Genomic DNA, 10,764 nt, shown 5'->3' on the forward strand with positions numbered 1-10,764 from the left:
GGGGAAAAAAAATTTAAAAAAAAAAAAAAAAAAAAAAAAGAAACAGTCCAGCCTGATGTTTGCATCTATGTTGATCTCAATGCCTGAAATGCAAGCCGCGTCATTTTATCTGTACCTTTTTATTCACTTTTTTTATTAAATAAGACCCAAGAACTTGTTTTGTTGGAGTGCTATGATTTTTCTTGACATCATGGTCCATTTGTTCCTCTGTGAGCATCACACCAGCCCCTGCTGTGTATTTCCAGCATCAGATCCAAACTTTGGAATTGTATGGTTACTGGACAGATGGAGAGGCTACCTGCAAAGGAAAAGCTATGTCAGACATTTTAAAGAGACTTCTTTTTTTTTTTTAACCAGGAGGAGCAGGAAACTGTGTAATATTGAAAAAATTGTGAACTTTTTCCATACGTTGTTCTAATGAAAGTGGTGAAAATGCCCACAGCCCTAACCCTTCTAAGCTTCCAAGAATAAGCTTACCTTCAATGGGGCTGCACGTGGGCTTAAAGTTGAGCGTGTGTTTAGATGCCTTGCTGAACTGGGATTTTAAGACTAGACAAAAATCTCTTAAAGCATTTGTTTCTCTCATTAGCCCATTTTTTCTCTTTCTTTTTGCAGAGTAGTTATAGGGCAAAAAGAATACAACCTTAGTCTTTGTGTGCTGCATTGAAAGTAATTGTATACTAATGTCAGCCATCAACGTCCTATTGAGTCATGCTGGATTGACCTTGAACTCCTTGGCACGCTAGCCTGGGACTTGAGAGTTTTTGATGTTACGTTCAGGGCTTTGTGGGTAGCATTGGGCAGGACACATCGTGCATGTGTGTGTGTCCCATCTGAAAAATGATGCTACTGATACCAACTTGTGTAGTGTTTGGAAATCTACTGATAGGGAAGAATGTAGGACTTAAAAATTGTTGTGTTGTTATCATCAAAGCACCCCAGAAATACCAGAGAACTGGGACACTAAGGAATAGCACGTGGGACACCAAGAATTGACAGTGGATGGCATTAGAAAGGAAAGTACTGTTGGGAGATGTAGAAAAGGGGTTCCTAAACTCTGCTGGTTCCCAGTTCAGCTGACATTGAGTAATTTAGGAGATGGATAAGGCCCAAGCTAACTCACATGGCTGCAAAGAAGATTTAGCAGAAAATGGAAATTTTGGATTGCATTTGTGCAGATGCTTTCTGATCTTGAGAGAGATTAATTTCTGCATTTGCAATTAATTGCAGGTGTATGTAAATGAAAATGAAACATTTTGACATTCTCGAAACAAAATGGGAAAGCTGAAATGAGATGTTTTGACTTGTTCCCATCAACAAGTTTGTCAATCAATGTATTTCCCTAAAACATTTCAATTTCAACAGAACTGCTTCACGCTGCTCTCCAGTTTGCAATTCATTTGGCATAAGTACAACTCCATGCTCTTTGATTAAACACATTACTGAAAGTCTCTGTGGTGGCCTGATCCAGTTTTGCCTCATATATAAGGCACCCATCCGCTGAAGATTTTTTCAATTGGCTCTAGTTATGTGCTTGCTTCAGTGAGCAATTCTTCTAGCATTAACTAGTAAAATTCCTGGTCTCTACCCAAAGGCTGCAATTGTAATAAAATAACGTACCAGGGATTTTTAAATAGGCCCTGAGTATGGGGTTTATGGGATTCCTCCCATGTAACACACCTCCGCCTACATCTAGGGTTCAGTTCAGTAGTTGATTATTCTCATGCCTGTGCAAGGGGGGAAAGAAGATAGTAAAGGAGCTCTCTTATGGCATGACCTGCTTACACCCGCTGTATGAGCAAAATTTTCTCGAAACAAAGTTTGACTAGCATTTGCCCGACAGACACAATATAAAGCATATATTTCATTCCTTCCAGGGCAATTGCAGAATAAATATTTTCATGCATTCGCAACCTGTTTGTTTTTAACATGAAATGATCTTCCTGTTTTGATGCTAAAACATGTTCTCAGTTATCTAAAAGCTTATTATGTATGACATGTAACCAAAACACAGGATCTGCTATGATTATTTTCTGATGGAATTTTCTTTTCCTAAATGAAAGAAATAATTGGTTATTATTTTTATTTCTTTTTTCTGGATTGTTTTCCATTTCTGTCATCTTGAAGATGCCCTCCCGATATTCCTCTATTAATAAATTAATTAACAAGGGCTTGATAATTTAATTCTTTTTTTCAGGAAAAATTCCAGACTGCCGAAAGGGAATTATATTAATGATTAGTGGACCCAAATTGATCCTAAGTGGCTACTGAGCACCTGTGTGAAAACTTCCTTATGTAAACCCATATGCTCAAGCTGATGCATAGCGAATATTGCAGAAACAAATTTAGATACTAGTTTTTGGTTGTTTTTTTTTAAACAGACCTGGGGCCATGTGGGTTATTTTCTTACCTAAACAGTAGCAGACAGGACCTATATTGTGCCAGGGGCAATATTCCCTTTAAAGTACAAACCTAGAAAGTAACATCCATTTACCTGCCAAGCAAGGTGTGGAAATAGTTGTGCCCCCTATTTCCATGCACTTGTTCAAATGCAAAGCACAGTGAGAAACTGAAAAAGGCCAGCATGAAAATGGGAAAATAGGAGAAGTCGAACTAGAGATCTTGGCATCTGGCAAGACCCTGGCCGTGATTGTGAATATTATCCTCAAAGCTTTCCCTTCGCATCAGCTGCTTCTCTCAGGGTTGCAAGCTTCTCAGTTTGCATTCACCTTAGAAAAGCAGTGAGCTCCTGCTGCTCTTTCTCTTGTCCCTCCATTTTATGATTGTTCCTAGCTGTTTCTATTTTGGTAAGAAACCCTAGAGTACGTGTGAGCATTGTCAAGAGTATATGCTACCTAGTCACTGAGTTAACGTCATCAAGACCCAGGAAAGAGTGTGTATGAGATTGATGGCCTCTATGTCAACCAAGGGACTGTCTTGTTCTGCCTTTGTACATCACCTTGAAACATGACTGGGGTCTCTAGACACTGCACCAATAAAAAAAAAATGGCAATAATATAGTCATTCACTGTTGAGAATGGCATGCTATCACAGTCTGCAAATGAGAATCTGCTTGTTCTCTACCAAGGAAAAGCTTAGAAAAACATTGTGGTTTCTGCAAGGAGTAAACAGGCCCAGGCTGTACACAGGCAATGGAAAAAGCTCAGAATAAAACAAATGTATCCTGGGGAGCCTCACTGTGACCTTCCATTTATAAGCTACTGAAGTGAGCCATCAGCTCAGCCATGTCACTGAATGTGAGCATGTTGCTTTTTCTGCTTGTGCTTCAATAACATCAGTTGGGAGCTTGTGAGAACTGCACCCCAAAAATGCAAACACAGGAGCAAAATGCAAAATTTCACACTTCTGGTTTAATTTTTTTTTTGTTATTTTTTTATGGTAGGTTAGAAAATTGGCATGTTTTGTTTAAAAGGGAAGAAAAAGGATGTTTTGCATAGTTTGGGCTCAAAAAAAATCCCACGATTGAGCCCCTCCAAAAAACAAAGAGCTACTCTGAGTAAAATTATAACATTTGCACCTTCAAATTTGATTTTATTCTTTTAATGTTTGTAGGTAAATATAGAAATCCTATCAAGTTTTAGCAGGATCTGGAATATGTTTATTCAGCATATAGCATGATAGGCCCCCAGCTACCATATCAATATTACACCAATGTAATAAAATAAAATAAAATGTCAAGGGGATAAAACTGGCTAAAGCAAAATAGAAGAAAATGATGGGATCAGGCCTTTTGCTGCATTCTTCCCATTCACTGAGGAGTCGGGTCACTGTGCTTCATTTTCCCATTTCTTCCCTTTGTTTGTCTCTCTGTTCATGCTATCGGGCTTCATTCAGTCTAAACCCAGGAAATTTTGCTGAAGGCAATGGAGCTACAATTAGGAGAATCAGATCCATAGTAAACCTAAAGTAAAAGCTGGAAAAGTGAGTCAGAAAAGGTATGGCCACTTTAAAAAGTATATTGTTAAAAGAGCAAATCAAGTCAGTTTTTACTACACTCCATTTTTTCCCCACTCCTATTAACTTTGTTAACTTACGTTAAAAAGGATTTATTGACATAGCTGGATCTCAAGTTTTGTCGGTATTTTTCATTTCCTTTTAAATTTTGATAGGAAAATAATCCCAAATAAAATAAATGTACTTGTTTGCTTAATTCTAATGCTACAGACATCTGAGTTAGTGGTTTCTTTTTTTTTTTTTCTTTTCCCTACCTACTGGGCTAAATTAGCACAAGCCTCAACCAATATCTCACTATGGCTCGAGCATACCACTCTGTGTGCATGCGTCCATGTGTCTGTGTGTGAGAGAGAGAGAGAGAGAATGTGCTTGATCCTGAAAAATGCTGAATACCCAGTGCTTCCCAATGCTGATTTCAATGTGACCAGAGGACTTTAGAAATTCAGAGGATCAGGCCCCATGGATAAGCAGCAACAAGAGAACAACTGGTTCATTTTTTAACATGTAACAGTGTGTACGGTCCTCATTCAAGCACTGAGTTTTAAAATGAGTTTATTAAAGATTGAGGCCACCCCAATTAATAGAATAACTAGTACAACTTCCTTGGTTGGTTGGATAATTGCTGTTTTATGTTTCTATTTGCAGTGGATGCGAGGGCAAGTATTGTAGAAGATAATGCGGCTGTTTCTTCCCAGAAGACAATGGAGATAAGCTCCGTTTCTGATGTGAACGGAAAAAATCTTGGGAATGGAGCCAAGAAGCCCATGCCAGCTGCTAAATCTCGTTTTGTCTTGGCATTTTCACGGCCTGTACCAGGACGTACTGAAGAGCAAGCTACAGATTCATCAGTTGGATCAGCTAAGCTTGATGTCAGCTCAGAGATGCCCGAAGTGAACAAAGCATCGAGTGAGAATGTCGAGCTTCCAGCAACAGCTGCACCAGAGGAAGGCTTGCATAAAAACCTAAACCAGGCCCCTTCTGCAGCATCCATTAGTGAAACTGAACTAGCAGCATCAGCATCACTTGAGGGAGAGAATGCTGCCCCGTCAAAGCCAAAGCAAGTAACCTTTTTTGACAGACTCTTCAAACTGGAAAAGGGAAAGGAAAAGAGTAAAACGCAAATTGAAACCCAAGAGGGGAGTCAGGCTACAGACATTCCTGACGGAGGCATCACAGCAGAAGAGGCTGCTGGATTACAGAGCACGCCAAGTGATGTCCCACAGGGGAAGGCAAGTGTTTGAACAGGAATATCAATTTCCTTCTTAATGAAATCTCTTAGGAATATTAATGGTGCAGGACAGTATCGCATTATGATGGCTGTAGGAAGGAGCCAGAGAATAATGGATATTCTTAGCACTGGTATGGTAACTCCCTGACAGGCAGGTTTGGCAGGAGGGGGGTGGAGGGTGAAGTGTCCTCCTTGGCAGAGTAATAAAAAATGGGGTATGCATTTCATGACAAAATTGGTGGTGTCTGACCTCAAGTGTAAGTTCATTTGTATTTTTACCAAAGACTTAGTCAAGCTAGCTCAAGTCATGCCCCATTAGTTCAGATGATGAACAGCAGCTGCAAGGGGGGAAAAAAATGTACCTGGAAATGTAAGTGACTTTCATGCTTTAGATGCTCAGTGCCTGATACTGGATCGTTTTAGGAAACTCTTTCAACACATTTCAGATCGCTCTTATAAAAGTCGAACTTTTTATGCTGCTCTTTGCACAGCATACATCCCAGTCACAGCCTTTAATAACGAGTAAAATACAGCAGCAATTTGGTGTGCTTTAATGTAATATGCCTTTCATCCAAGGGGATACAGTTCTTTAAATGTTTGAGGCGCACTACACAGGGAGAATGAGGTGCAAAGCAGTTAAATAACTTGCCCAAGGCCACAACGCAGTCAAGGGGCAGATCTGGAAATGGATACGACCCTTAGATTTTGGGGTTTTAGACGAGTAATTATTTTTTTATCTTAACCATTTTTCTGGTGAAACGGCTGAGGGGTTTTAGGTTTGTGACTGGTCATTTTGCTTCTTGCTGGAAGATTTACCTCCTGCTGTAAAGTACCAAGAAAGAAGTGTGGTGTTTTACTATATTTAATTTATTCGGTGCCATCAGCCCTATAAAGTAGAATTAGTGGGATGGAGAAGGAAATGTAATCTGATCTGTTTCTGATCCTAAATTACCATTAATAGGTTCTTATTATTCTACTAGGTTCTGTCCCCACCTAGTGTAAATCAGCATAGCTCCATTGACTTCAATAGTTATGTGGCTTTTCACCAACTGAGTACACAGAACAAGCTATTTTTTCAGGGATAAGGGAAGTTATTTTTCCAGGGACTCTGCCCGGAAAGTCTCATATCACTAACGGATTGACTTTGAGTATAACTGCACTTTGACTGTGGCTGCACTGCTCAAAGGGCTAAGCCCTCAATTGATGTAAAGTGGTGTCATTCCTTATTAATTGCTGTGATCCCAGCAGAGACGTCAAATATTTTTTGTATGATTTCTGGGTAAGAATCCTGACTCTAGAAAAACACAGCTTTTAATCAGAATCTAATAAGGGAAAAGGGTAATTTTAACAATAACTATTATATTGATGTACCTAGACTAACTCATCCAGTTACAATAATGGTTGAGTATTGCTAATTGCTGCTTGGAACAGTGTTGAGAGTTCACAAAGAGACGCCTATGAGCTTTGAGCACTATAGTGTCACGCTGTTCTTTCCAACACTGGGTCTCTGGTTTCTATTTTGAAACTTATTCTCCCTTCCAGTCTCTACCTCTTCTCCCCACCAAGTTTTGGATATGAGCTCTAGCCTCAATCTGTAAAATATCAATCTTAGAATACATTCATTTATCATTCAATTTAATTTTTAAAGATTTTCCTGTAGGTATTCTTTTATAATAAGAATGGAAAACATGGGTTCTGGACAACAAAGGCACTTTTGTGCCTTTTGTCCGTCAAAATCTCACTGGGTATCTCAGACAGCTAATTTGTAACATATAGGGTGGTACAGATGCACACTTGTGTATTTATACTCACTTGGGCCTACTGAATCAAAATTCGCCCACCGTTTAAGACAGAGCTGAGTGAATACTGAATAATTTTTTCAATATATTTTGCCTTTTTTCCCAGTTTGAAAATAAGTCTGTCATTTTCCAATGCATCCAAAAATACTCACAATTTTATTTAAAGGGCATGCCTTAACACGTATGTCTTCCATCTTTAAAAACAAATACATAAGATTCCCAGTTCAATTTTTTTTTTTTTTTTTTAAACAAAATTCTTTGGCCACAATGGCTGGATCCAGATGTGCGGGCACATGCCGTTTGTGGTGCTGCAAACCTCTTTGCAGGACCACAAACCACACATGAAACCATATGCTCTGCTGATGATGTGCAGTGCTGGGGTAAAAATTCCTACTGGGAAAGCAAAAAAAACCCCCCTGCAAAAACAAACGGCACAAAGCACACCCAAGTGCTGTGTGCCAGGACAATTGCAGAGCCAGGGGAGAAGGTCTGCCTTCTCCCTTATCTCCTCGTGCTGTAGAGCCCTGGTGCTAAGGCACCTTGCACCTCGGTCAACTGCTCCCTGGCTGGCTGGGGTGCAGGGTGCTTGAGACAGGGACTCCACATGCCTTAGTGCACGGGTGCCACAGCAGAGCCCCCATGCTGAGGCATGCAGAAGCAGGGAGCAGCCAGCCCAGGGCTGCCTGCTTCCCCATCTCAAGGCACACTGAGCCCCAGCCACCACTTCCACATGCCACTCCCTGGTTGACAGGGCACAGGGTGCCTCAGTGTGGGGGCTGCCTGCTGGCTAGCCCCACTGTGAGACACCCTATGCCCCAGCCAACACATGGAGCAGAAGGACAATGCGTCCCGCTGCAAACTGCACAAGCCAGGGCATACACTGCAGCACAAAGTAGCAGCACAAATGTGTGCCGCTGCAAATGCATGCCCCTGCTTGTGTGGATGTGGCCAATGTCTGTTTCTTAATATCAGCATATAATCCACCACAATCATAATCGTAGTGTTGCATATTTGATTTAAAAGGGGCAGTTCACATTTTGTGCTTTATTGGTTAATGCAAATGGTGAGAACAGGAGCATGCAGATTATAATGAAATCAACAGTCAAAAGTAGCTTTATCCAGGAGTTGGTGCTAAGCTCTTCATGTTACAAATCTTCAAGTGGTTAGAGTTCAAATGTGAGTATTCATAGCTAGGGACCAGGGATGCAGATGTGTCCAAATCTAAATGAGAGTTTTCCACCTCAAATACACGGGAGAAATGTTTCTACTTCTCATTGAGAATGATCTTGTTTACGCCTTGCTCACGATGAAGATTACCTTAGGCCCCGGTCCTGTGATTGCTTACCCACTTGATTAACTTTACTAATGGGAATTGCCTTCTTGAAACCCAAGGGGTCAATCAGAGCAATAATAAATGTCCATAACTATTGCAGGATGTGGGTCTCAGTCCACAATTGCTACCTGGGATTACCTGCTGAAGAGTCTACTCTACAGACACTTAAGCACGTGCTTAACTATAAGCATCTGATCAGCCCCCTTGACAAATAGGTAGCATGTTTGCAGGGTTACAGCCTCAGCTGACATTCACTGAGAATATTAATGGCAGAACAGGGCTGTGAGTGAGAGTAAAATTTCAAGTTTAACACTAAAATGCCTGACATTTTTGCTTGTTTTGTCCCTTAAATATCCAAAAAGCATACCTATCTAAGTCACATTTCACCCAAGCCAAGAGTGTACACTTCATAACCAATTTAAACAACAAAAAAGGTATATAATAGTAATGCCATCAAACTTTTGATTACAGTGGGGTTGGGGAATTTTGTTTAAATGCCATTTAAACAAGCTTTGATTGGGCCTTCAAATGCATGCATGCACTATACAATGGTTACACACATCTACACACATGGTAGTACAGAAGAACTAAGCTGTAAAATTACATTAAAAAAAATCTCCAAACATCTGCTAATTTTAATATTGTCACAATTGTGTCTGTGGTCTCTCAAAATATGAAAAAACAAAGTTACTGATGTTCTGGTGGACTGGGATTATCAGGATCTATAAGAACTTGATCGAATCAAAGCTTCACTGAACTGAGCCTCAGCAAATAACAAATAACATTGCTGATAATGAAGAGAAATAGACTGCACAGTTTTAGCCTAGAAACTGCACAAACATTCTGTGTTTGGCAAACCAGTCTTTATTTTTGTGGTCTACAAAACTACATTCAGAACGCAGCATAATTAAAACAAGGACAGAATTCATGAATTGATGAAGCATTTACTATTTAAGCCAAAGAAAAGATAAATGATATGCCTGAAATGTTTCACTGAGCCGTGATTCATACAAACAAAAGTGTTGGCAAGAATACTTTCTTTTGATATGCTTTTTTTCTAATGGCTGAACTAAGACTATAGTATGCGTATTTAAGGTATTTGTTACCCAAAATTTTGACTTCTCACAGAAATTCATTGAGCATTTATGTAAGAACATTTAGCTTCTCATAGTGACTTTCCTGCTGTGCTATTTCCAGGGGTTTCTTTCATTACCATTTGTCTCTAGGGCTTTGCAGTGCATATTAGGGAGCGAGCTGATGCAGAAGTTTTTGTGGTTATATATATAGCTCTATATAGTTATATATATAGCTCTAAAAATGTGATATTATTAAGCTCCATAGTTATTATCTCTGACTTGCATAGTTAAGGCCAGATTCTGCATTGCTTCCTCCACTGACATTACCACTGAAGCTACAGAGAGCAGCACAAAGACCAAGGTTGCTACTGATCTTCTCCTTTCTCTTCCTTACCCTGTCCACCTTGCTGAATATTGTTTGTTCAGAGGAGTGTTGCAGGTCAGGAGTGAACCACATTGGAATTGCTGTATGACTCCATAACATACCCTTGTGTTTAAGCAGCGAGGGCCATTAGACAGTGCCGTAAGTTTTAAATAAAAGCTCACAGAAAAATGAAGAACTCAGGTTAGAAGTCTGAGCGGTTGTCACTGAGCTGAGCCCTTTTGCTGATGTCATCTGTTTTAAGTAGTTTCCGTTCCTGAGGTTGGTTTTGTCTAGCAATTGTGTATTCTGCATCCTGCTTCTTTGGTCTGGTGCCTCACACTTTTGGTGAGGTTGAGGCAACTTTTGTTGTATGCCCACTATCACTATATCGCTATGCACATCCTTGGCGGGGCAGAGGCTGAAGCTGGTATGGGGTGTATATATTTTGCACAAGATGTATCGTTCCTGACATGGCTTTGGCCTGTAATTGGCAGCTATACAAAATGTCGTGTCAAACCCTTGCAAGAAATGTCGCCCTAGCCACTTGAAGCATTGTCTGCCATTGTATAGCATGTCGTCTTGGGTGGAGAATTAAGCAGGAAAAGTTCTAGTATTGCAAACAAAACTTATGGACTTAACTCGCTGCATGCCAGCGTGAGAAATGTGTTGTGCTATGTGTGAGCTTGCAGGCAAAGAAGCTCTAAAGTTTTAATTAGGATAAATGATTTCACACCTATTAAGGAGCCCTTTGCTTTCCCACCCACCACTTGCCCACACCAGTATATGTTCTTTTGTGAAACAGTTGTAAACAGTTCTCTTTAAGCCCTGTGGCACAGGGAGAAATAATCTCAAAAACAGGAACTAAGGGATTTGAATGCTTAAATGACAGACTGATAAAATTGAAGCTGTTTAGAGCTCCAAGTATTTCTTTATCTCCAAGAATATCAAAGATATCATCTATTGGAAACATTGGCAAAGGAAGAGTTGGG

General features: G+C 40.1%; 1 protein-coding gene across 7 annotated transcripts in view; it reads left to right on the forward strand.

Moving 5' to 3' along the window:
• BCAS1 (breast carcinoma amplified sequence 1) overlaps positions 1 to 10,764 on the forward strand; it is a 106,137-nt gene that overhangs the window by 27,772 nt on the left and 67,601 nt on the right. For all 7 annotated transcript variants that reach the window (XM_019510220.1, XM_019510222.1, XM_019510217.1 and 4 more), the window contains exon 4: positions 4,621 to 5,204. In XM_019510220.1, coding sequence (XP_019365765.1) covers positions 4,621 to 5,204 — 584 coding nt within the window. The remainder of the gene's footprint in view (positions 1 to 4,620; positions 5,205 to 10,764) is intronic.

This window comes from Gavialis gangeticus, unplaced genomic scaffold (genome assembly GCF_001723915.1).
Source record: "Gavialis gangeticus isolate Ggan-Ray unplaced genomic scaffold, GavGan_comp1, whole genome shotgun sequence".
Classification (NCBI taxonomy): Eukaryota; Metazoa; Chordata; order Crocodylia; family Gavialidae; genus Gavialis; species Gavialis gangeticus.